This window comes from Perognathus longimembris, chromosome 17 (assembly GCF_023159225.1).
Source record: "Perognathus longimembris pacificus isolate PPM17 chromosome 17, ASM2315922v1, whole genome shotgun sequence".
Taxonomy (NCBI): Eukaryota; Metazoa; Chordata; class Mammalia; order Rodentia; family Heteromyidae; genus Perognathus; species Perognathus longimembris.
Genome location: NC_063177.1, coordinates 13,534,109 through 13,561,114, shown reverse-complemented (window position 1 = coordinate 13,561,114; position 27,006 = coordinate 13,534,109). Strand labels below are relative to the sequence as shown.

Below are 27,006 nucleotides of genomic sequence, written 5' to 3'. Positions count from 1 at the left end.
TATTTTATAAGTTATTTTATATTTTAAAATTTAAGCTGAGTGACGGCGGCTGACATCTGTAATCCTAGCTACTCAGGATGCTGAGATCTGAGGATAAAAGCTGTCCAGGCAGGAAACTCTGTGAGATTCTAATCTCCAATAAACTGCTCAAAAATCAGTATGTTTATGGAAATGAAGCAAAGGAACTTTCAGTTGAGTTACTTCAAAATAGGTGTGACTTGACTTTCTCTTTTGTTTCTAAACCTCAGTGCCTCCTTCAATAGGAGTACACAGGCGCCAATCTACTTGTGTCCCACCCATGGGCCTCCCTAGGCCTGTGCTAGAGCTTAGATTGTCATAACCTACCTGAGTGAACTGGGTCATAAGGGACAACAGAATTTCCATTCAGAGCCACATCCACATTTACCTTCAGATTGGCATGTACCTGAGCCTAAAAAGTAAAAACCCAAAGTAAGTGCATAAGGCATTAGATCATGACGCTGAGACATTTTACTTGACTGAAACGGAAGCTTCTGAGTCACTAGGATCCTCTTTGAAAAAGACTGAAATGGCCCTTTTCTACCTCCTATTTCCAGATTTAATGTTGATCTTGAAAAGGCAATGAGAAGGGAGTGAACAAGTATCTTAGAGAAATATTTGGAGATCATCAAAGCCAATGTTAGGATAGACTTGGAGGATTTCTCTCCTGGTCCAATTCTCATCCTGAAATTGGCTTTTTAGGCAGAAAGACAAGAAGAGGCTAGCATGCGGTGGGACAAACCAGCTATTTTTCTATTCACTGAATAAACAAAGGGAACATGGATCAGGATAGAACCACATCTGAAAATCCAGTTAAAACCGAACCATACCAAAAAGCATAATGATAACCTAAGAGGAAAGAACGTGCCAACATGAAAGAGTGCCCCACATTGGATCCTGTTTGTTTTCTAGGTAAGGAACAGCAAACACCATATTACCTGTTGGCAGGCTTGTTTCCAGTTAAGATGAGAAATGAAGGCTAAAAAACACGCAGCCTGCAAAAAAGTGCAGATGATGAACCCCAACCACAGACCTGGACGAGGAAACAGGAGACGGGTTAGCTCAGTGGAAATCAGTTGTCCTGCAGAGGACACGGCTCCTCTTCACTTCTGTGGCCTAGGCTGAGAATCTGCTTCCCAGGCTGAGGTGGAGCCCACAGCGGGCCAGACACCTCTACTCTGTTCTCTCCTTGAGTTTCCAGAAGGTAATCGAAGGCCCGGTATTCCTGACCATTATTACCTCCTGAGACAACAAAGGTCTAGGAGGTTATTTTTGGCCTTGGTGATTCTAATTCTTGGGCACTAAGAAAAATGCCAGCTGCAAGGAAATAAAATTTCATCAGATGAACTACTTCTGCCCTATACTACTCAAAAGAAGTGATGTGGGGCTGGGAATATGGCCTAGTGGCAAGAGCGCTTGCCTCCTACACATGAAGCTCTCGGTTCAATTCCCCAGCACCATATATGGAAAACGGCCAGAGGGGCACTGTGGCTCAGGTGGCAGAGTGCTAGCCTTGAGCGGGAAGAAGCCAGGGACAGTGCTCAGGCCCTGAGTCCAAGGCCCAGGACTGGCAAAAAAAAAAAGTGATGTTTATTAGTTTGTTAGGAGAAAGCATCTTTCTTGTGTAATCCAGGCTGCCTTCCAAGTGCTAGAATTACAAGGGTGACCCATTTTACCCCTTGACTATCTTTTTTTAAAGAAGAAATCATCATGGCCAATTATATTGTGTGCACACCCACATGTACACGTTCATGTGTGTATGTTGGTACTGGGGTTTGAACTCAGGATTTCATACCTTCTCTCATACTTAGCTTTCTTGCTCATGGCTGGTACTCTAGTGTTTGAGACACATCGCCACTCCAGCATATTGCCGGTTATTCGGAGAAATGAATTCTCTCAGACTTTTCTGCCCCACTGGATTTGAACCTCAATCTTCCAAGATCACAACCTCCTAAGTAGCTAGTTTTATAGGTATAAACTGAGCTGACTGTGCTAAGCTTCTTTCTTCTGTCTTTTTGCCAGTCTTGGAGTTTGATCTCAGGGCCTCATTTGCTCAGCTTGTTTATTCAGCTTAGACCACTCTCACTTGAGCCACACTACCAGTCAAGCATTTTGCTGGTTAATTGAAGATGGAGTCTAGAGGACTTTTCTACATGGGCTGGACTCAAACTATGATCTTTCACGTCAGCCTTCTGAGTAGCCAGGATTACAGGCACAAGCCACTGGGCACACATCAGGTCCTAACTTTTTTTTTTTTTTTTGGCCAGTCCTGGGCCTTGGACTCAGGGCCTGAGCACTGTCCCTGGCTTCTTCCCGCTCAAGGCTAGCACTCTGCCACTTGAGCCACAGCGCCGCTTCTGGCCGTTTTCTGTATATGTGGTGCTGGGGAATCGAACCTAGGGCCTCGTGTATCCGAGACAGGCACTCTTGCCACTAGGCTATATCCCCAGCCCAGGTCCTAACTTTCTTTAAGCACAGGCTGCTGGAAGCTTCTGGGACAGGGTTAAGCATCTAGATTTTTTTTTAAGGGGGAACGGATGATGGAGATCTCAAAGCACTTTACAGGTTCTACCCAAAAAAAGCCTATGCAAGGGGTTGGGAATATGGCCTAGTGGTAAAGTACTCACCTTGTATACATGAAGCCCTGGGTTCGATTCCTCAGCACCACATATATAGAAAAAGCTGGAAGTGGCACTGTGGCTCAAGTGGCAGAGTGCTAGTCTTGAGCAAAAAGAAGCCAGGGACAGTGCTCAGGCCCTGAGTTCAAGCCCCAGGACTGGCAAAAAAACAAAACAAAACAAAAAGCCTATGCAAGGCCCTGAGGGAGACTGGATGAAGAGAGGTTCTGTCAACAGTAAACTAATGAGAAAATCCAAGCTCAGCAAAAGCTGTGAGAGAGACTGTATATACAAATGGACAATGGCTAGGTCGTATGTAAAGATGGAACTCTGGCCACGTGCCAGTAGCTCATATCTGTAACCCTAGCTACTCAAGAGGCTGAGATCTGAGGATTGTGGTTCAAAGCCAGCCTAGGCAGGAAAGTCTGTGAGACTCTTATCTCCAATAAACTACTCAGAAAAAAATGGAAGTGGCACTGTGGCTCAAATGGTAGAGTGCTAGCCTTGAGTACAAAGAGGCTGAGGGACAGTACCCAGGGCCAGAGGTCAAGCCCTAGGACTGGCAAAAAACAACAACAACAAAAAACAAAAACAAAAACAAAAAAACTCTGACCTACCACCACTGCAGCAAACAGCCCAAGGATCCAGTCCGCTAGAAATCAGACTTGCAGGAAGCCGGACTGCCATCTCTAGTGACAACCCATGAAGCTAAACAGTAACTTCTCAGTTACAATCAGCTTGGATTTGGTTAATAACTGACAGTCTCCCTCATTTTAGTCACCACTCCAATATGACCCATGAAAGTCAAGTATGTACCTTTAACCCATCTCACGAAGGCCCTGTGTCATTCAGCCCCCTCTAGTTGGCACATACAGGCTCTCTGTTCTGGTTGTGCAGCTCTCCCACTCTTTGGCCTGCCTTCTGGTCTCTGCCCAAATGCAGGTGATGGTGTCCAACTCCCTTGTATAGCAGGCTCGAAATGCATAGTCTTGGCTTTTCTCTTTTTCTTGGCTTTGGTTTATTTCAACTGCTGCCCAAATCTATGTAAGAGTCTACTACATAGTAGGGTGACTGTTATCAATAATGCTGTGTGTTTCAAATGAAGAACAAATTTCAAATACCTAATCATAAAAATAATGCAAATAAGATGGTGGGCATGTTCATTATCTAGATCTAATTACTCTCCATTGTACACATATATCAAAACATCACATGGGGCTGGGGATATAGCCTAGTGGCAAGAGTGCCTGCCTCAGATACACGAGGCCCTAGGTTCGATTCCCCAGCACCACATATACAGAAAACGGCCAGAAGCGGCACTGTGGCTCAAGTGGCAGAGTGCTAGCCTTGAGCAGGAAGAAGCCAGGGACAGTGCTCAGGCCCTGAGTCCAAGGCCCAGGACTGGCCAAAAAAAAAAAAAAATCACCTTAGCCAGCCACTGTAGTGTATACCTGTAGTCCTAGCTCTTGAGAGGTGAGGTGGGATAATTGAGTCAGCCTGAGCTACATAGTGAGAACTTATCTCAAAAAGAAAAATCATGTTTTGTCCCAGACATGTGCACAATTATGATTGTCAGTTAAAAATAATATTAACAAAAGATGTAAAAGAAATTTTAAGCCAGAAGTAGAGCTATGTCTCAAGTGGTAGAATACTAGGCTTGAGCAAAAAAGCTTAGAGACAGCACCCAGGCCCTGAGTTCAAGCCCCAGACTGACATTAAAAAAAAAGAGGTTGAAAAGCATCCTCGTGGTATTTTATATTCATTGTATATTATAAAGATAATATTGAGTATATTGTGTAAAACAAATTACTCCAAAAAATTCTCTAATATTTCCATTGGCTATGTCATTGCAAATCTAAAATGTGAATAATGCCAGAATTGCAACCCAATAATTTTCTGCACCACTGCCCAAAGAACTCTGGCCAGTCTGTTCTTTGAACATTGTCTGTATTTTTTATTTAAATATTATTGAACTGGAGAAAAGGCTGTAATCCACTGAACTCCTTGGACTGGATAGTCTCCGTAGGGCTCAGATGACTCCTCAACACCCCTGTAGTCATTACTTCACCCCAAAGATAATGTTTAGTTTTAACATAATCACTTACTCACTGCCAATGTATCCTCCATTATTATTTTAGAAATCAAAGCTGAGCAGTCATTAATTTCCCTTCCCCCCCCCACCCTTTCTTTTGTTGGTGCTGGTCCTAGAGCTTGAACTCAGGGCCTTGATGTTGTCCCTGAGCTTCTTTTGCTCAAGGCCAGCACCTTTTTTGGAGGTAGTTTTGTGGAGATAAGAATCTCACAGACTTTCCTGGCTTGGCTTTGAACCTTGATCCTCAGATCTCAGCCTTCTGAGTAGCTAGATTATAGGCATGAGCTGCTGGTTTCCAACTATTTTTCTATTATAAAAAATAAAATTCGGGGCTGGGAATATGGCCTAGTGGCAAGAGTGCTTGCCTCGTATACATGAGGCCCTGGGTTCGATTCCCCAGCACCACATATACAGAAAACGGCCAGAAGGGGCGCTGTGGCTCAAGTGGCAGAGTGCTAGCCTTGAGCAAAAAGAAGCCAGGGACAGTGCGCAGGCCCTGAGTTTACGGCCTAGGACTGGCCAAAAAAAAAATAATAATAATAAATAAATAAAATAAAATTCGGGGACGGGGGCTGGGAATATGGCCTAGTGGTAAAGTGCTTGCCTTGCATACATGAAGCCCTGGGTTCAATTACTCAGCACCATATATACAGAAAAGGCCAGAAGTAGTGCTGTGGCTCAAGTGATAGAATGCTATCCTTGAGCAAAAAGAAGCCAAGGACAGCACCCAGGCCCTGAGTTCAAGCCCCAGTACTGGCAGAAAAATAATAAATAGATAAATAAATTCAGTATATACTATCTAGAAAATGAACTATGCAACTAGTGCATAGAGGGACAGGAGGGGGAAACTGAAGGAAAACAAAGGAAGGGGTGATATTGTCCAAAAAGAATTGTATTCATTATCTGACTTATGAAATGGTAACCCCTCTGTACAACACCTTAAGAGTAACAATAAAATTATATTTAAAAAAATTCACAGACAGCCAAGTGCCAGTGGCTCATACCTGTAATCCTAGCTACTCAGGAGGCTGAGATCTGAGGATCACAATTCAAAGCCAGCCCAGGCAGGAAATGTCCATGAGACTCTTCTCTCCACTTAACCATCAAAAAACTGGAAGTGGTACTGTGACTCAAAGTGGTAGAGGGCTAGCCTTGAGCTGAAGAGCTCAGTGACAGCACCCAGGCTCAGTGTTTAAGCCCCATGACAAAAAAAAAATTCACAGAAAAAGCAAAACCAAGATGAGCTTTGGTATTTTTGGATCCTGAAAATTCAGTTCATTCCTGCAAAGTTAAGGTGAGAACTTTCCCTGCCCCATCTTCATCTCACTCCTGCCCCTTATGGGATGAGATCTACAAAATACTCAGGTAATATTATTCCAAGTGGGAGGCAGGAGCTACAGAAAGACCAGAGTGAAGAGAACAGCAGGTAGCCTTGCCCTCCCTGAATCCTGGCATGCTAAAGTCACAGGGCACCACTCTCGGGCATTCTGTGTCCAGCCACCATGTGTGCTGACCTGTAGCTTTTCCACATTCTCCAGAATAGTCAGTGGCAGCTGACCTCATCCCTCAGAGTCTTGCCAACCCAGGGGCTGTCACTAAGGGAACAGGACAAGCTCTACAAAAGGGACATTGCTGAATGCCTCAGCCTCCCTTGCTGTCATGTCCTGTGAAGAAGGGAGAACTGGGTGACTCAGGACAGGAGGAAGAGGAGAAAAGGCATTTGGTTTCTTCAAGTATGGGGAGGTGGAAGCAAGATCCTGCACTGGGGTCAGGGGACATGGCCATGTAGCCTTGGAGACCTGGCCAGAGCACCTAGTGCCCACTGCCATCTGTGTATGTGTGTGTGTGTGAGTGTGTGTATGTGTGTGTGTGTGTCTGTCTGTCTTTCTGTCTGCCAGACTCCAGAGTGAAGTTTCAGTGGGCTCTGCAGGTCATTCCCTGGGTTCTGCTGGTTGAGGCTTACCGAGCACTCCAAGCTTGGTGGCAAACATCAGCGCAATCCCGATGGGGAGGCCAATCACATAATATCCTATGCCATTAACGATGGCTCCAACCTTCTGGTTTCCAGTGCCCCTCAGAATGCCACCACTTGTACACTGTAGGCAGGGAACAGGTAACATCCATTAGTGTGAGCATTGCTGGGCTTCTAAAAAAACCCCTTCTGAGCTTGAACCAAACATCTCATCACTCTGTGACATCACTCTGGAACATCACTCTGTGACTATATTCTGTAGAAGTCACCAGGACAACAATATTCAACAAACTTCTTACTCCAGCTCCTCTTCTCCAGGGGACCTGAAGTTTATTCTTTTTTTTTTTTTCCTCCACCCATCCCTCCCCTGATCCCTCCCCTGAACCCTCCCCTGATCCTTCTCCTGATCCTTCCACTCATCCCTGTCCTGATCCCTCCCCTGATCCCTCCACCCATCCGTCCCCTGATCCCTCCACTCTGAAGTTTATTCTCATCAAAAGAAATAGGTAACAGGTAATAGGTAACAGAAATAGGTAACAAAATTTAATTAATAAATAAAAAAAGAATGAAATGTGACATTCCTAATCAGTTTCCAATTTTTTTTATTTTTATTTTTTGGCCAGTCCTGGGGCTTGGACTCAGGGCCTGAGGGGGGGGGGGGGGGGGAAGAAATAGGTAACAGGCCACCAAGGAGCTTATACTCACAGCAAGACCTTCAAAGAGGTGGGATACTGCATATATGGGGACCACCTGAGCCACCAGGGCCACAATGTCTCTGTCAGGAAGTAAAGCACATCGCGATGAGTGGGAAACGTGTGGAAAGAGGGAAGAACATGATTCCTAGGTGAGGGGACCTCTTCTCCATTGCAGTTCAGCAAGGCTCTTGGTCCATGTGGCTTGGTGCATACACACCAGCCATGGGCCTGAGGGGAAGTGGGGTACTTCTACAGTGCCTTGGCCAAAACAGGAAAGCAATTACATGATGTTTTTTGTGTGTTTTCTTGGCCAGTCCTGGGCCTTGAACTCAGGGCCTGAGCACTGTCCCTGGCTTCTTTTGCTCAAGACTAGCACTCTACCACTTGAGCCACAGTGCCACTTCTGGCTGTTTTCTATGTATGTGGTACTGAGGAATTGAATTCAGGGTTTCACGTATACGAGTCAAGCACTTGCCACTAGGCCATATTCCCAGCCCACATCATGACTTTATAAAAATATAGTCCATGTAATCAGATGATGTGCTATGCCTCTGTCCTCTCAAACTAAAATTCAGCTTATATTGCCATCTTTCTTCTAAGGTGGCTCCTCAGATCAAGTCTGAATGTGCCTCTCAGTGTGTGAGCGAAACATTGCAGAGTAAGTTAAGGGGCCCTGTACAGAGGATTGGGGATGCGGCTTGGTGGTAAAGCACCTTCCTAGCTAGGGTGAGGCCCTGAGTTCCATCTCCAACATCACCAAAGAATAAAAACTGCCCACCCCAGAACCAGGTAACCTGGAAAACTATAAAGAATTTAGCCTTTATCCCCCAAAATGTGCCCTATTCCCTAATGCTAGACAGATTCATTCTCTTTTCATTTTTGTAGTACTGGGTTTTGAACACAGGGCTTCATGGCATTTACAACTCTCTTTTCGTATCTAATGTATACTCTTTTACATTCTGCCAAAATGTATAATGTCCAATATATTGCTCAATTATGTCTACTACTATTTTGCTATTTTTATTTATTTATTGCTATTGAGGACTGAATCTAGGGTTTTGTGCGTACTAAGCACACATTCTACTACCAAACCGCACATCATCCCTACTAGGGTTTTTTAATTAATGGTCTGTAATTTGTTTGTTTACTTGTTTGTTTTGTGCTGATAGTGGGGCTTGTACTCTTGCTTGGCTTTTTCCTTCAAGGCTGGTGCTCTACCACTTGAGCTATATCTACACTTCCAGCTTTTTGGTGGTTAATTAGTCTCACAGACTTTTCTGTTCAGGCTAGCTTTGAACCTCTATCCTTAGATCTCAGCCTCCTGACTACTCAGGATTATGATGTCAGCCATAGTATCTGGCTATTGATAAGATTTTAGCTTCATTTTGTTTTGACAAATAAAACCAGGCAGTTTGGCAGATACCAAGACAATTCTTCTCATCAGGACCAAAATACAAGTTGACTATTTCCGATTCAAATATTTGGAGCCTGGGTTGGGAATATGGCCTAGTGGCAAGTATGCTTGCCTCATATACATGAAGCCCTTGGTTCAATTCCTCAGCACCACATATATAGAAAACAACCAGAAGTGCCAAGTGGTAGAGTGCTAGCCTTGAGCAAAAAGAAGCCAGGGACAGTGCTTGGGCCCTGAGGTCAAGGCCCAGGACTGGCAAAAAAAAAAATATATATATATATATATATATATACATATATATATATATATATATATATATATATATTTGGAGTCCAAAGTGCTTCAGGTTTCAGATATTTTTCAGATTTTGTAATATCTCCATATACATTATGAGATATCTTGGAGATAGGATTCTGATCTAAACACAAAATTAATTTGTATGACATAGACAATTTATATACATACCCTGAAGTTAATTTTGTACAATAGTTTCAGTACACCTGTGTTTTGACTGCCCCAGCATACAAGGCTGAGTATGGAACAGTGTGCCTGAACATCATGTTGGCACTCAAAAAGTTTCAGATTTTAGACTGGATTTAGGATGTCCTATCTATCTAAAAATGTACTCCACAGTACTAAAAATTATTTTAAAAATACATGAGCCAGGCACCTATGGCTCACACCTGTAATTCTAGCTTCTCAGGCAGCTGAGATTAAAGTTGGAGGCCAACCTGCACAGGAAAGTCCCTGTGAGATTCTCATTTCCAATCAGCTACTCAAAAATGCCAGAAGTACTGTGGCTCAAGTGGTAGAGCGCTAGCCTTGAACACAAAGAGGCTCAGGGACAGCATCTAGTCCCTGAGTTCAAGCCCCAGCAGTATTCTGACCATCAGAAGAATATGTTCACTACCAATACCCATTAAATTGTCATTCTAGATTATAAACTAGTTTCTTTTTGTCTTTTTTTTTTGCCAGTCCTGGAGCTTGGTCTCGGGGCCTGAGCACTGTCCCTGACTTCTTTTTGCTCAAGGCTAGCACTCTACCTCTTGAGCCACAGCGCCACTTCTGGCTTTTTCTATATATGTGGTGCTGAGGAATCAAACCCAAGGCTTCATGTATGTGAGGCGAGCACTTTACCACTAGTCCACATTCCCAGCCCCATAAACTAGTTTCTATATCTGATCAATTAAGTTCTTCCCAAGGAATATCAATGAAGCTCCTGATCTTGCAAATTACTCAAACACCTCCCCACACACAGCACCCCCACCCCTAGCCAGGATAGCATGACAGCAACCTATTCATCTCTGTATCCCAGACTTCCCATTTCAATAAAACCCCAACACTCACTGGTCAGTAGTGAAAATGTAGCCCACAAAGTCCTTACAGCTTAACATCAGGATGCAAAAGGCTACGGAGAAAATCACTGGAGGGGGGAAAAAAAAGCAGGAGAAAGGAAACTGAGCAAGGAGGGCTGCAGAACTGGGGAGCTTTAGTGCTTCCCCCCCCCCCCCCCCCGCCCAAGACAACATGAAATGTGAGCTTCGGATAAACGGATTGGTCTATGCACCTGTGAGCAGCAGAGAAACCACTGAGGACTTCTTAGCCTGCTCGATGTTTCCAGCACCCAGCGCATTTCCTATCCGGACACTGGCGGCCACACTGAAGCCAACAGGGATCTAAAAGGAAAAGGAAAACCTGTAATAGTCAACTGCCCAGTGCTGCCAGAGCACAGAGAAGCAGCCTCAGGCCTCATCTCATTGGCAAAATGTGTCTCTGCAACAGCTCTTGGCCTAATTAGAGGAGGCTAATGTGGGACCTGGCGCTACTGACACTCCTCACCGTGAGACCTTTCCAAAACCCCGGATGACATTTTACTTCCATCAATCATTTTACACATCACTGCTACATGTTAACCAAAGTCAGCGCCCCCCTGTGGGGAACATCTCCCACGGCCCCATGGCAGGCTCTGGGGCACTTACCATGTACATGATGACAGCAAGTTCATACACGATGGACTGGGCTCCCAGCTCCACAATGCCCAGGATCCCTGCAAAGACAGACAGCTGACACCTGGCTCTAGACAGCCCAATGCTCAGCAGCTGTGCCCGCCTATCTGCATACGTACCGCTCAGGAAGCTGCCGACCTCATAGGCCCACCACTCAATACAGAGCATGAGCATGCTGGGGATGGCCAGGTGCAGGAAGGAGGCCCAGTCCTGCAGGCACTCCAGGGACCACCCTGCAGGGGTAACACACAGGCTTTCAACAGATCTCAGCCCCAGACAAAAGGCTACAGCCAAGTTGGATGACAAAAGACAACTTTAAGCCAGATGCTGATTACAAGTCATGCCTGTAATCCTAGCTCCTCGGGAGGCTGAGATCTGAGAATCGAGGTTCGAAACCAGCCTAGGTAGAAAAGTTTGTGAGACTCTTACATCTGCAAGGAACCAGCAAAAATCCAGTAGAGCTGGGGCTGGGGATATGGCCTAGTGGCAAGAGTGCTTGTCTCGTATACATGAGGCCCTGGGTTCAATTCCCCAGCACCACATATACAGAAAACGGCCAGAAGTGGCGCTGTGGCTCAAGTGGCAAAGTGCTAGCCTTGAGCACAAAGAAGCCAGGGACAGTGCTCAGGCCCTGAGTCCAAGCCCCAGGACTGGCCAAAAAAACAAAAAAACAAAAAAAATCCAGTAGAGGGCTCAGAATATGGCCTAGTGGCAAGAGTGCTTGCCTCATATACGTGAAGCCCTGGGTTCGATTCCTCAGCACCACATATGTAGAAAAGGCCAGAAGTGGCGCTGTGGCTCAAGTTGGCAGAGTGTTAGCCTTGAGCAAAAAGAAGCCAGGGACAGTGCTCAGGCCCTGAGTCTGAGCCCCAGGACTGGCAAAAAAAAAAAAAAAAAAAAAATCCAGTAGAGGGATAGGGTGCTAGCCTTGAGCAAAAAAGCAAAGGGACAAACAATACCCAGGCCCTGAATTCAAGCCCCAGTACTAGCACAAATACACACAAATAAAGCAGCCTTTACCTCCCCAAGTAGCTTGATGTAGTTTTCTCCCGAGGATGTAGAGAAAGAGGAGGAGAGCCAAAGTAAACTGGGCGATTGTATTGGCCAGTGCAGAACCCCTGGGAAAGACCAGAAGCCAGTTGAATGTTTATGAGTGCTCCAGGCTCTCCACACCTCTCTCAGAAAGGAGGGGAGCCATGCACATCTTGCTTTTCCCTCTTCCTCAGGCTTCAAAATTGACTTTTTCCTGGGACAGCATCCTCCACCCCCGACATCACCTTCCCCTGTGTGAGGAGACCACATATAGGCTAGCTAATGTGTTTATTAGAAAAGCCAAACACAAGTCCTCCCTCTTCCCTGCCCCAAGAGGAGACTGGATGGACTCACATCACCCCTAGATGCAGTTGATAAAGGAACAGATAGTTGGCCAAGGCATTAACAAGGTTGGCTGCAACTCCAGTCACGATCTGGGGCAGAACGATACCCTGGAACAAAGAGACACTAAGGGCCCAGGCCCAACTCACCGTGCTACACAGCAGGACTGGTTAACAGGGTGCAGCACCCCTGTGGCTCCTGCCTTCCCTGCCTCCCATCCCTTCCACTTCTCTCCTTCATAAGTGAAGCCAGGAGCTCTGCTAAAGGAGGTGAGAAGGCAATAGAGAGGAAAGAACCAAACTGGCTTCTTTCTAACCATGCAAGGATAGGCAGGGTTAACAGGTGTACAGAAGGTATTTTCAACATGGTATAAAGATACAGTACTCCTGGCCATCAAAGTTGAAATTCAGAAGATTGACCAAGAAGATCTTGTGAAGCTAGAGTTTCTTTCTGGAATATGGTATAGACTCTATCATAGCTGACTGAGAAGTAGAGTAAGGATGGGAGAAATGTCCTGTCTGTTTGGTATCTCATATATGGTGGTACACATCTGTCATGCCAGCATTTGGGGATAGAGACTGGAGGATTGAGGGATTGAGGCCAATCTTGAACAAAGATGGCAAGACACTATCTTAAAAACAAAATACACAATGAAGGGCTGGGTATGTGTGGCTCTGGCGATAGAGCATTTGCCTAGGAAGAGGTCCAGGGTTCAATACCCAGTACCTGGGGGGAGGGAGAAGGAACAAAAAAAATTAACAGTCTAATTTACATGTACAATGTGAATGTAATTTATGTTCATTCAGCTAGGCATCAGGACAGAATAGCAGACACACAAAGTCACTTCAGAAGTAAAGGGGACACTGTTTCTCCTGCTATCCCATGTCACACCCCTTTCTTTGATAGCTTCTTTCTTACTGAGAAATTTTGTTCTCAGGAATTGCAAACCATATGAACTTTTGCTATCCAAGTTATATCAGTAAGCAAACCAAAATTCTACTCTTGACCAGAAAATTGAAGTCGCTTTAATACCCAAAAGGAATTTAGGGCTGGGGATGTGGCTCACTGGTACAGCACTTGCCTAGCATAGGCTGGGGTTCCCTTCCCACTTCAAAAAGGATAACAAAAAGCTACTCAAGAGGCTGAGATATGAGGACTGTTTCAAAACCAGCCTAGCCTCCCTTCCCCCAAAAAGTCTGTGTGATTCTTATCTCCAGTTAACTAGCAAAAAGCTGGAAGTGCAGTTGTGGCTCAAGTGGTAGAGCCCCAGCTTTGAGTGAAAAAGTCAAGAGAGAACACAAGGCCATAAGCTGAAACCCTAGGACTAGAATGGAGCAGGGGGAGGTTAAAGGGCAGCTTCTAATTCAGTCCTGGATATGGCCTTCTCAGTACAGCTTAGCTTTGCAGTTTCCCAGTGAAAAGGGACCTTAGTTGCACATTATAGTCTAGACTTGAGGCTTGACCTTTGCTCTGAGCCTACAAACCAAGGCTTCACTTAAATCCCACCTTATCCCTGTCCTTCTATAAATTCTTATCATAATGTTCTTCCTTGTCTGCTGAGACCAATCCCCTGCAGCTCCTCTGGTCTCCCCATGCAATGGGTGATCAACCCAATCTGCTCAGGTTGCTGAGGTCAGTATGAGAGTCTTGGCCACTACATGAAATTCTTATTTCTCAGGAGGTCCGTGTGTGTGTGTGTGTGTGTGTGTGTGTGTGTGTGTGTGTGTGTGTGTGTGTCAGAGAAAAAGAGAGAGAGAGAGAAAGAGAGAGAGATGAGAGGCCTGTGATCAGATTTCTAGTCCAGGAAAATGATAAGAACAGCACCAAGGTATAAGATAGACTTAGAGAAAAACTGGCAATGGAGAGACTAGTCAAGAATCTCCTACTGGGGGGTGGGGATATGGCCTAGTGGCAAGAGTGCTTGCTTCATATACATGAAGCCCTGGGTTCAGTTCCTCCACACCACATATACAGAAAACAGCCAGAAGTGGCGCTGTGGCTCAAGTGGCAGAGTGCTAGCCTTGAGCAAAAAGAAGCCAGGGACAGTGCTCAGGCCCTGAGTTCAAGCCCCAGGACTGGCCAAAAAAAAAAAAAAAGAATCTCCTACTGAAATAATACAGAGGTCAAATTACAAGAAATGAATTTAGGTGGTGGCATAGAAGAAGGAGAGGAGCAGAAAGGACCTCCAGAATGGAGTAACTGATCAGAGGCAGAGGGAGGAAGATGACATCACAGGGCAGAGAGCAAGGTGAGGTCTATGACAAGCAGGTAGTGGCAGGGTGAGGCACAATGGTGGAGGATCCAAGAAAGTGAGGAGCAAGCTGTCCTGTCAAAAGGAGGAATCATAACTGGACACCAGTGGCTCACACCCATAATCCTACTCAGGAGACAGATCTGAGGATCTTGGTTTGAAGACAGCCGGAGGAAGAAGGTCCATGAGACTCTTGTCTACAATTAACACCAAAAAGACAGAAGTGGAACAGTGGCCCAAATGGTAGAGCACTAGCCTTGAGCCAAAAAGCTCAGGGACAGTACTGAGGCCCTGAATTCAAGCTCTAGGACCCACACCAAAAAACAAACAAACAGAAGAGAAGAGAAAAGAAGAGAAGAGAAGAGAGGAGAGGTCACCTATGCAAACTTCATGGATTTTCTGTAGGGGGCTGGAAAAAAATGTCTGGAGATCAGAGAGATTCATGTTGGGGAGCCATGTGCCCACAGATGGAAAGGCCACACAGGGGGAGGTGGCTTCCTCAGGTAGGGCACCAAGAAATCCAGAGGGTCACCTTGGCCTCCACAGTCCCCTCACTCTCTACCTGAAAGGCTAAGCATTACCCAGCTTTTTTCTGTTCCCTGTCTTCATCGATATCATCTATATATTGTAACTTTCTCCAGACAACCAGCTACCTCTTTCCATTGTACTCTCAGTGCAGTCCATCCAGGTTGTTTTCTTAGGGAAGGCCCTGAGGCAGAAACTTTGCTCAAGAGCCTCCCCCTCCTCTCCTATATCCCCCACTATTTTGTTCTATAGATCCTCCCCCACTGTCATTTTTGTTTTCTACTACTCCCCAGAGGTATTTTCATTTCCCCAGGGATCTTCATCCTCCTCCATTCCATCTCCCTCATCTCAGTCTCAACAAGTAGTTTGTTCCTCCAAACTCTGAAACTCAGCAGAGGAACATAGGCTCTGCTCCAGCAGACCTGGGCCAGCTACTCTAATGGGGCCACCTACTATGTGTCTGCACACTGTCTGGATATGTCTTCCCCCCTTCTTGTCCTTGGAATCACAGCTCCACTTCTAGCTTTTTGTTGTTGTTGATGTTGTTGTGGGGTTTTTTGTTGCTGTTGTTGGTCGTGGGGCTTCAACTTGGGGCCTAGGTGCTGTCTCTGAGCTCTTTTGCTCAAGGCTAGAGCTCTACCACTTTGGGCCACAGTGCCACTTCCAGTTTTCTGGTGGTTAATTGAAGGTAAGAATCTCATGGATTTTCCTGCCCAGGCTGGCTTAGATCTTAGATCTCAGCCTCCTGAATAGGTGAGATTACAGGCATAAGCCACTAGCACTCAGAGGAAGCATATAAGTCCCATGCTAATAAAATATGAAAATAGCCTCATTTAGTTACTAAAGTAATGTCTTAATGTTATTCAAGAAGTGGCAAATTTTATATCCCATACCTTTCCTCCTTCTCTATTCCTTCTGCCCTCTGTTACTTAGCCTGACTGTGGGGTGAGTCCCACACCTCCATTTACCTGGAAATTTCTAAGAAGAAATCCACAGTCCTGCATCCTATTAAAGCCACATCTACAGAGGTGGACCCACCATCCCAGGGCCTCTGGCCATTGCTGTTAGCCCCACATGGAGAGTTCTGACTGAGTGACTGACTCACTCACTCACTTGAGGCCCCATGACAATTTGAATTTTTGCATCACTATAGGGGAAAGTGGGGACCTGCAGACAAAGCTGAGCAGATGCTGGCTCTGGCTCTTGGGAGCCAGACAGGCCACTCTGACTCTCAGCTCTCTCCAGGGAGCACACGGATCTGCCCTGCTCAACCCAGGGAGCTGGTTTAAAACAGAGCCAAAAACCACAGTGGCTATAATCCTAACATAGCCAATGACAATATTTCCAAGTGGGAACTGGATATGAATTTCCCAGAGCCAAGAATTATGTGTTCTTTCCTCAATTTTCCTGAACAAACCAGATCTTCACATCAATGTGTCCAACCCTAAAAATGTCATTTAGGGGCTCTAGAAAGGTGGGCTCCCACCACTCTGGTCTCCTCCCTCCCTCAGTGTTTGCAGGGCTCCCAGTCCCCTTGGCCTCTTCCCACAGGAGGAAGGCAATCTGCTTTACCTGGTTGAGCAAGTATTTAACTTGTAACGTATAAAGGAAGGATGCCTACAAGAGAACGAGAAATGCGTGTTAGGGCGGTTAGCTGGATATATCTGGTCAGTGAGCTAGGAGCCACAGACTGGCTTATGCCATAACTAAGGCTGCTGCCCTTTGCACTCCAAAGAGCCAGCCATTTCTGTTATGGCTACAAATGATTCAAGCAATACCCCCATAACACACCCTGTCTGGCCAATGAAAATGTGGTTCTCTTGCAAGAACTTTTCTGGGGATGTTGGGATATAGCTCACAGGGTTCCTTCCTCCTCATAGACTAGGCTATCAATCTACTTGATGGGACAGTGACAGAATATCACACTTAAAAGGTTTTATGTGACAGAGCTGGGAGGTGAGGGAGCTCAGTAGTAGGGCCTTTGCCTAGCATGTCAAGCCCTGGGTTCCACCCCCAACCTGTGAAAATTAATTAATTAAATACAAATGAAGTGAAAAATATGACTTGTATTTTTATCAATGTAAAGAGCACAGTGCCAATTATGAGGGCAAATGGCTACTGTTACAGGTTGAAGGATGTCCCCCAAATTTACACCTTGAAGCCCTAACACTCCCTCAGGCATGGGGTTGGAGAACTTTACAGAGGTGATTAAATTAAAATCAAGGTGTCCTGTTGGGACCTTTATTTTCTAGGATTTGTGTAAGAAAGAAGACCCACCAGAGACTTTGTGCACAGGGGCACGGCAATGGGGCTTGGGAGCAAACCAGAGGACATCTGTAAGTGAAGGACAAAGGCCACAGAGGAAAGCAGCTGTGCCCACGCCCTGGCCTTGGCCTTCCAGCCTCCAGAACAGTGAGAAAATCATTTCCTGTTGTGAAGTGGCAGCCCCTGCCACTAATTCAGCTTTTTTCTCAATTGATAAACTTAGTTTTGACAGTCTATTGAGCACACACAACTAGATGTCAAACATTAACACACAAAGTCTAAAGGGCAAAATGAGTTCCTCAGAGGTTTTGAGATGGGTAAGACTTTACCCTCTAAAAAAAATGTCTAGATTCTTCTCCCTGATGAACTTGAAGGGCCCTCCAGCTACAGGAATTCAAGATATTGGCCTCCTAGAATTTTATCTTCCCCACTCTTGTGTTACTTTGAAGACAAATGCTGGCTATGTCCTTCAATTGGGTATAATTAAAACCATACTTCCATGAAGAGCAAGATTTTAATTATGTGGGCATAATTATCCCATAATTAAAATCATGCTTACATGAGAGTCGCCAAGTAAGCTGATATACTTGGGGCCTGAAGATGTCACAGGCACTTTCTTACCCACGGGCCCACAGAATGGAACCCTGAGCCCTTGAGAACTCACAGGAAGTGCCGGAATGAAGATCATGACATAGGTCTGCGTGAGCCTAGACAACAACAAAGAAGAGTGAAAAACAGTAATGGAGGTTCCACTTCATGGAAAAGAAAGACAGAGTAAAATAAACATCTGCGGGGAAGGAGAAACCTTATGCTAGAGCTTGCCAAAATGCCTTTCTTACTTCTTCCATGACTTTGGGTTTTTAGGACAGTGATTTCAGCCTCACACTATGGCTGGATGGTTCTGTGGAGTGAGAATCTATCCTGTGTAAGACAGGATGTTTGGCAGCTTTCCTGGTTTCCATCCAGGCTACCACCAGCTGTGATACCCAAAACTGTCTTCAGGTATTGCTGATGCCCCTGGGCTCAGAGCCCTGGGTTTGAGGCAAGGGCTAACTTTTAAAGGTCTTAATGGCCACTCATTGAAATCACCCAAGAAGCTCTGAATGGTACTGCTACTCAGGCTTTTCCCTGGATCAATTTAAACAGGGCTAGGGAGTAGGAAACAGAAACATGGATCAGGATTTATAGCATCCTGGTTTTGTGTGTGTGTGTGTGTGTGTGTGTGTGTGTGTGCGCGCGCGCGTGCGCACAAGCACACACGCACACTGGTCCTGAGGCTTGAACTCAGTACTGTCCCTGAGCTTTGTTTACTCAAAGCTAGTGTTCAACCATTTGAGCCAAAGCTCCACTTCTGGCTTTTTTCTATTTCTTTTTCTGGCGGGAAGGGGGTGCTTTAAGAGTCTCATGATCTATCAGGTCTGACTTCATATCACAATCCTCAGATCTCAGACTCCTAAGTAGCTAGGATTACAGGTGTAAGCCACCAGTGCTTGGCCATCCTGATGATTTTGATACCAATGAATGTAGGAATCACTAAGCTATGAACAAACCATAAACTTCAGTTCCATGTGGAGGATGCTTGCAAAGTTAATTCCACTCAAAACTGAAATCATCCTGGAAAGGTGGGTGTAGATCTTGGGAGAACCAGGTGAGGAAGATACTGAGGCCTGGAAGGGATCAGCCAAAGAGTGCCTGAACCCCATCTTGGTGAGCAACCTTGTCACTGGCCTTTGTTAGCTCTCAGAGGCTGAGCCCCTGGCCAGTTTTTCTGCGGCAAGGAACACATTGTCCCAACTTACTTGGACACAGCCGGGTCCTGCCTGAAGAGCAGCAGGATGTTCTGGGTGTTGATGAAGAGTGCCCAGCAGGGGAAGCAGCAGAGGAGGAGGATGAGCACTCCCTTCTGCAGGATGACCCCCACGTGCTTCAGGTTCTGGCTGCCATAAGTCTACAGTGCACAACGGACAAACAGATAAAGGCACATCCCTGCTGTCCCTCAAGAGCCTTTAGGCTTGTTTCACAATGAAACAAGTGCCCTTAGAGACTTCACCATCTTCTTGGGGAAAGAGGTACCATGGCAAGAAAGGCCATGGGGGGGATGGGCCTGCGGCTCACTGCCACCACCCAGCATCACAAGAGAAGATGTACTGCACAGTGTTAGTTGGAGAGAGATCCAAAATCAAAATTCCAAGTAGGACTTTTCTGCTGAATGGAAGCCCCTTTGTTCCATTTTTGGCACCAGTACTAGAGTTTAAAGTCAAGGCCTTGTTATTATTATACACACATTCTACCCCTGAGCCACACTACCCTAACCCTTTTTTTTTTTTTTTTTTGGCCAGTCCTGGGCCTTGGACTCAGGGCCTGAGCACTGTCCCTGGCTTCTTCCCGCTCAAGGCTAGCACTCCGCCTCTTGAGCCACAGCGCCGCTTCTGGCCGTTTTTCTGTATATGTGGTGCTGGGGAATTGAACCTAGGGCCTCGTGTATCCGAGGCAGGCGCTCTTGCCACTAGGCTATATCCCCAGCCCCCCTAACCCTTTTTGATTTAGGGTTTTTTGTTGTTGGTTGCCTTTCTTCTTTTGTTCTAGAGATATTTTATTTAGAAAAATAACAATGACTTCAAGATTTTTCTTTTTAAATGGCACACTAATTAGGCATAACATAATACAGGATAATAAAATATTTACCCATAGAATGCAAAATAAATCTACAGTGAGTGAAAAATGTTATCCATCCACTGACTCATTTAGCATTCCCACTGCTCCTCTCCTGTTTCTTTCTTCTTTGACTTTTGAAAAGACTGGTATGCTCTACCTCTTAAGCCACAGCTCCATTGGTTCATTGGAGATACAAGTTGAAGAAGAAATGTACTCACTGCCTTACATATGAAACTGTAACCCCTTTGCACATCACTTTGACAATAAATAATTATTTTTAAAAAAAAGAGTTTCATAGACTTTCCTGTTTGGGCTGGCTTTGAAATGAGATCCTTAGATCTCAGACTCTTAAGTAGTTAGCAAGCCTGGAACAGAAAAAGCTTACGCTCTGACCCTGAGTTCAAGCCTCAAAGATAGGTAGATGATAGATAGGTAGATATAGATAGATAGAGCCATCTACATTACTGTGGAAAACGTGTGAGTGGCTGACACAGTAAGGACTTCCGGCTTAGGTTCCTTCACCTGTTTGTATAAGTAATTCTCTCTTTGTCTCCCTGTCTCTTTCTCTCTCTTTCTCTGTCTCTCTCTGTCTCTGTCCTTCTAGCTGGTGGAGTGCTTCCATCTACATTCAAGAACTATCCTAGGGTCACTGAGAGAATGTGACCATTTCTACTTACCTGGGAGATGAGGGTGTCACAAGCAGAAGATAAGCCATGTCCCACTGAGATGCCAGTGACGTTGATGATCTGAAAAGAATCCAAGGATAAGGCCGGCAGAGGGAAGGGAAGGCCAGTTCTCTGTCCCTGCTTGCCAAAGCCAGCCAAGCTCCTCCTCCAGCATTCATGAGCCCATATCATTATCTTCCCGAAGCCTAGGGCCCCTGCTCAAACCAACTGAGCCAGCTCAAAGACACTCACAAGCTCAGAGAGGTACACAAAATCTAGCCTGGAGCTCATAACACAGACTTTTTGTTAAGTTTTGACATTTTGTTCTCCCTGTCATGGACACCTCCAAAAGGAATGAAGGCTGGCACAGCAGCAGTTTGGGGTAAGTTCATATGCTCAAGGCTGTGCCAGTTTGTCGATTCTAAGAGAAAATCCATACTCCATGTGAAACTCTAGAGCTGACTTGACATTCAAAAAGTTTCGGATTTGGGGGGCATCTCGAATTTTGGACTTTTGGACTTTGGGATGCTTGACTATGCAAATATTTTAAATGCCAAAAAATTCCAGAATTAAAAAAAAAAAAACTTTCCCAAGCATTTTGGATAATGGATGCTCCACTTGTCTGGCCAGGGTTAAAAACCTGAATGGAGCTGGATCCCAGTGACTCTACAATCCTAGCTACCCAAAAGGCTGAGATAGTGTCAAGTTTTGGAGCCAAGGCAGACGGATCTGTGAGAATCTAACCTCCAATTAACCAGCAAAAAGCTGAAACTGGAGACCTGGCTCCAGTGGTAAAGAAGTAGGGAGCCTGGGAGGAAGAAAGCCACTGGCTGTATCTATTTTTCTAGATACCAAACCTAACTAGCCAAACCAAACAAGCTGGCAAGACCTTTGGACTTGCATGGCCAGTTGACAACCCCTGACAGACATCAGGACCCTGGATGGACCCCTGGTCTCTCGGGTTTGCATTCACTCTTGGAGATTTGGAGTGTCTCCCAATTTGGGGTTTGGAAACTGGTTTAGACTGAGGGGTGGAGTGGATGGGTGCAGGGTCATCTATGCCCTTAACTCTCCTCTTCCATACATGGGACCAACAGCAGGGACCAGAGCTCCACAGATGACAAATCAGGTGATGTGGAAGAGAGAGAATAATGCTGTCTAAAGATGTTTCCATTTTCACCCTAGCAAGGAGAGTTATTCATTAAAGCTGTAATTGTGTTTAACACGTCGACTTTAGCCCCATGAAACTGATTCAGATTTCTGACCTCCGGTGGAGTTTAAGCCACTAAGCTGTGGCTACTTGTTACAGCAGCAAGAGTAACCACATAACCACAGCTTTCGTAGACCCCTGTGGAAAGCCCAATACATACTGCAATTGCCAGTGTGACTGCATCCAGCTCTAGCTTGCCCAGGTGCCCGCAGAACACTGAGCTTATGAAACTGACCAGGAACATCATCAGCTGGGCCAAGAACTTGGAAGAGAGGGAACAGGAGGCAGATGAGAAACGACTACCACACACTCCAAGGCAGTAGTACCCAACTCCTCTGCTCAGACACCCCTACCTCCAGACACCCCTACCACCCTTTCCAATGGAAGGCAAAAAAACTCAGCTTCAGGAGCTGTTGTCAGATTTGCTATGTTCTGGAGAACTTATTGAAATGGTACAATATTATTTCCAACATCCTATCTTATCTGGGATTTTACTTCAGAACCTTACACATGCTAGACAAATATTCTACCATCAAGCCGCATTGTCAGTCTTTTATTTAAAAAAAAGCCAGGTGGTGGTGACTCACGCCTGTGATCTTAGCTACTCAGGAGATTGAGATCTGATGATTCCCGTTTGAAGCTGCCCTGGGCAGAAAAGTCTGTGAGACTCATATTTCCAAGTAACTAACAAAAAGCCAGAAGTGGAGATGTGACTCAAGAGGTAGAGTACCAGCTTTGGTGTAAAAGCCAAACAAGATTTGAGAGCCTAAGTTCAAGCTCCAGTATTGGCACAATAACATAAAAAAATTAAAAATGTATTTTGTGAACCATCTTGGTAATTCACACCTATAATCTCAGCACTAAAGAATCAGAGAAAGGAGAATGTTGAGTTTAAGACCAGCCTGGGATATAGTATGGCAAGTTCCAGGCCAGCATGAGTTATCTAGTAAGATCCTGTCTCAAACAAATCAAAGGAAAAAAATATTTTTAATTTGGAGACAAAGTCTAAGTTGCTCTGGCTAGCTTCCACTTTCAGTTTTCCTACCTTAGCCTCCCAAGTGCTGGAATTACATGGCTTGCCTCATATATATGAAGCCCTGGGTTCGATTCCTCAGCACCACATACATAGAAAAAAGCTGGAAGTGGCGCTGTGGCTCAAGAGGTAGAGTGCTAGCCTTGAGCAAAAAGAAGCCAGGGACAGTGCTCAGGCCATGAGTCCAAGCCAGAACTGGCAAAGAAGGAGGAGGAGGAGGAGGGGGGGAGGGGAGGAAGAGGAGGAAGAGGAGGAGGAGGAGGAGGAGGAGGAGGAGGAGGAGGAGGAGGAGGAGGAGGAGGAGGAGGAGGAGGAGGAGGAGGAAGAGGAGGAGGAGGAGGAGGAGGAGGAAAAAGAAAAAAAAAATCTGTGACATTCTCCAAAAAGAAATGTACTCATTGCCTGACTTATGAAAGGGTAATCCCTCTGTACATCACATTTACAATAATAATTAAAAAACAAAAACAAGTCAGGCACCAGTGTTTCATGCCTACAATCCTAGCTACCCAGGAAGCTAAGACCTGAGGAACCAGGTTCAAAACCAGCCTTGAACAAAAAAAGCCAAGTAAGAACTTGAAGCCCTGAGTTCAAGCAGGAAAGTCCATGACACTCATATCTCCAACTAACCACCAAAAAGCCAGAAGTGGAGGAGTGGCTCAAGTGGTAGAGCATCAGAACCCCCAGCCCTGAAATCAAGCTTTAGTAATGACAATTAATAATAATAATAATAATAATAATAATAATAATAATAATAGATCTCATTGAAAAGAACATCTCATCCCCAAAGCAACCCACATTAAAAATCTGATTTTTGAACACAATGATTGACAGGGAGGAAAGCTCAGTGCAGGATGGCCCGGGCTCTCTCTCTACTGAGGCTGATTCTAGATCCCAAACACATGGTTTCCAAATTCACTTCCCTGCCCCATGCCTTGAGAGTGGTAATTATTTAGCTGTCTAACTTGACAACTGGATGGCCAAAAAACAAAAAAGAGTCTAGAGTGTTCTCAAGTTCAGGCCGCTTTTACTTGGTTCGCAGGAATCCACCCCGCAGAGAGGCACGAGGAAGGGCGAGCTCCCTGCGACGCGCAGGTCCCCGGCTCGCAGTGCTGGAGGCGCGGCCGGCGCGCGCGCAGCGGTGCCAGCGGTGCCAGCTGCGCGCAGAGCCGTTGGCCGCGGGGACGCACGCGGAGGCGCGCGGGGCCCCAGCCTGGCTCTCCCCGCGGGGCAGCTCACTCTCCTCCCCACCAAATAAGACCATTGGGCTCCCATCCCGGGAGGACCGGCCAGCCACCGAGGCCACCTGACTCACCGCGGGCCCTGCCAGGACCAGCAGCGCCCGCAGCTCCTCGAGGACGTTGGACAGCCGCAGGCTGCGCAGCCCGCGGCGCTCGGAGGTCTGCGGGCTCCCCGGCCCGGACGCCGGCTCTACGGCAGACTCCATGTGCTCAACACGGTGCTGGCAGGGAGCGCGGATACCGGGGGCCCCGACGGCTCTGGGACGTCCCCGCTGCAGTCCCCGCCCCTGGCCGCCCCCACCCCCGGCCCGCCCAGCGCCCGCCGGAGCGCTCTGCCAGCCAGCCTATGACCTTGGACGAACCCAGGGCACCTCTGCACCCCTGTGGATCCCTGCAAGTTTTGTAAAGGCCGGTGAACTCTTGCATGTGGGAAGAAAAGTTTGAAAAGCTGTGCCAATTTGGGAAGAGCGGCTGGGGCAATAGTGACGCAGGCCTGTAATCCTAGCTACTCGGAGGCTCAGATCTGACTGAGGGTCAGGGTTCGGAAGTCAGATTGGGCAGGGAAGTCCAAGAGATTATCTCTAACTACCAAAAAGCCAGAAGTGGATACGTGGCTTAAGTAGTAGAGTGCTAGCCTCCAGCAAAAGAAAGCTGAGGGGTAGTGCGCAGGCCCAGTATGAGCAGAGAAGAAAGAGAAAAAAAGGGAGGGAAGGAAAAAAATGAGGGAGGAAAGAGAGAGAGAGAGAAAAAGAGAAAGATATCTGTATGTTTGGTGTTCTCAAATTTTCATCTTATTAGGATTAAAATAATCAATGGTATCTGGGCAAGGTGGCACATGCCTGTAATTCTAATACTAGGGAGGCTGAGGAAGGGGCTAAGACAATAGCTTGAACCAGAAATTCCAGGTCAGCCCAGGGCAACACCCCAGAGGTAAAGTTGGGCACCTGTGGCTCACACATGTAATTCTAGCTGCTCAGGAGGCTGAAATCTGAGAATTGTGGTTCAAAGCCAGCCCAGGCAAGAACGTCCATGAGATACTTCTCTCCAGTTAACCACAAAAAGCTGGAAGCTGAGCTGTGGCTCCAGTGGTGGAGGGCTAGCCTAGAGCACAAAAGCTCAGGGACAGTGCTCCTCAGGACTGGCAAAAAATAAATAAATAAATAAATAAAATAAGGAGGAAAAGAAGAAACAAGGGTAGAAAATTGTCTGTCTTCTAAACTTGCAAATAACTGTGGTTTGGATATGGTGTGAAGAGCTCCCAAAAGTCTACGTGCTGTCTATGGAATTATCGCAGTGAAACTCTTTTGTGCTATTGATATGCACAAATTAGAAGCTCATAGGCTGGTACTTGGTCCTCACTGTGGAATCTTTAGGAGTTGAGTTCTAGTGCAAGCTAAGTAGGTCATTGGAATACAAAATCTTGGAAGGGATTAATGCAGTTGTCCCAGGATCCCAGGTAGCTCCTTATAAGAGTGGTTGTTATTAAAAGAGCAAGCTTAGTCCCTCATCACTTCATGTCATCTCTCGGTCTTACCTGCACTCACTCTCACTATATTGTAATGGAGCTGTACGGGCCTCACCAGAGCTGAACCGATGTTGGCATCTTGCTCTTGAATCTCCTGAATTGTGATACCCCTAAATACATCTCTTTTCTTCATAAGATCTCTAGTGTCAAGTATGTTATTATAGCAATGGAAAAAATGAACTACTGTTCTGTTCCATTCGGGGTCTGTCTTTCCTCTTCTTGAATCAGTTTGGTGGATTCACGATTAGCATTTCTAGAGTAGACTGCTGCTGTAACACATGATCACAATCTTACTGGCTTATGACACACATTTATTATCTTACAGATGTCAGAAATGGGCTTCATGGGATTTAAAGGAAAGTGTCAGTAAGACTGTCACTGCATTCCTTCTGGAAGCTTCAAGAGAGAGTATCTATTTCCTTTTCCACAATCTAGAAATACCTGTGTTCCTTGGTTTGGGGCTCTTTCCACCATCTTCAGAGTGCATCCCTGTGTGCTAGATATGGCTTGAGTGTGTCCCCCAGGGGTTCACATGTTGGGGATTAGTCCTTAGGACCTGTAGAAAGCAGAGCCTTCTGGAAGGTCACCAAGGGCAATCTAAGTAGGAGGGATTGAGATTCACTGATGGAGTGAGTTAGTTGTTCTTGAGAGTAAGTTGTTATACAAGAACAAGCCTGACCAAGTCCTGTACTCCAGCTACCAGTCTCTCATTGCTTCCTTTCCTGCCAATGAAAGCTTCCGCTACTATGCCATCTGCCATGATGTGGTATACCAAGGGTGCCCTCGCCAAGAGCTCATGCCAGAGTGCTAGTACTTTCTACCTCCAAAAACATGAGGTAAAGAGATCTCTCGTTATGTATTTCCCAGCCTTAGGTATTTTGTCATAGTAATGGAAGATAGACTAATTTGCTTCTAAGCTCAGCTCCACCTTTTTTCTTTTTCCTTTCCTTTTCCTTCCATCCTTTCCTCTATCCTTTCTTGTCTTTCCTTCCTTCCTTCTTTCCTTCCTTCCTTCCTTCCTTCCTTCCTTCCTTCCTTCCTTCCTTCCTGTCTGTCTTTCTGTCTTTCTTTCTGACTTTGACTATTTGCCCTCATCCTCTAATAACCTTTGAGATCCTGTTTTGCTCACCCAGTTCCAGGATAATTTCAAGCTCCTTAATGCAATTACATCTACATGAGCCCTGCATCATGTAAAGCAGCATATCCAGAGGATCCAGGGATTCAAATGTGGCTATCTTTGAGAGCAGGGGCAGTGTGTGTGTGTGTGTGAGTGTGTGTGTGTGTGTGTGTATGCACACACATGCCAGTCCTGGGGCCTGAACTCAAGGCCTGGGCTCTATCCCTGTGCGTTCCTGCTCAATGGTAGCCCTTTACAACTTGGGCCATAGCTCTACTTTCAGCTTTTTTTGGGGGGGGGGCAGTCCTGGGACTTGAACTCAGGGCCTGAGCA

The 27,006-nt window shown here is 45.9% G+C and overlaps 1 protein-coding gene across 4 annotated transcripts in view; it reads right to left on the bottom strand.

Annotated features, from left to right (window-relative positions):
• The window catches only part of Slc47a1 (solute carrier family 47 member 1), a 40,530-nt gene extending 16,256 nt beyond the window's left edge, over nt 1-24,274 (bottom strand). For all 4 annotated transcript variants that reach the window (XM_048366633.1, XM_048366632.1, XM_048366634.1 and 1 more), the window contains exons 1-16: nt 24,106-24,274; nt 21,921-22,022; nt 20,563-20,631; nt 19,030-19,178; nt 17,895-17,937; nt 16,538-16,582; nt 12,202-12,299; nt 11,836-11,933; nt 10,935-11,048; nt 10,789-10,856; nt 10,377-10,485; nt 10,157-10,232; nt 7,406-7,475; nt 6,692-6,824; nt 957-1,051; nt 346-430 (exon numbers count right to left, since the gene is read on the bottom strand). In XM_048366633.1, the coding sequence (XP_048222590.1) occupies nt 346-430; nt 957-1,051; nt 6,692-6,824; nt 7,406-7,475; nt 10,157-10,232; nt 10,377-10,485; nt 10,789-10,856; nt 10,935-11,048; nt 11,836-11,933; nt 12,202-12,299; nt 16,538-16,582; nt 17,895-17,937; nt 19,030-19,178; nt 20,563-20,631; nt 21,921-22,022; nt 24,106-24,237 (1,486 nt within the window). In that variant the 5' untranslated portion in view covers nt 24,238-24,274. The remainder of the gene's footprint in view (nt 1-345; nt 431-956; nt 1,052-6,691; nt 6,825-7,405; nt 7,476-10,156; nt 10,233-10,376; nt 10,486-10,788; nt 10,857-10,934; nt 11,049-11,835; nt 11,934-12,201; nt 12,300-16,537; nt 16,583-17,894; nt 17,938-19,029; nt 19,179-20,562; nt 20,632-21,920; nt 22,023-24,105) is intronic.
• Nucleotides 24,275-27,006: the final 2,732 nt, after the last annotated feature.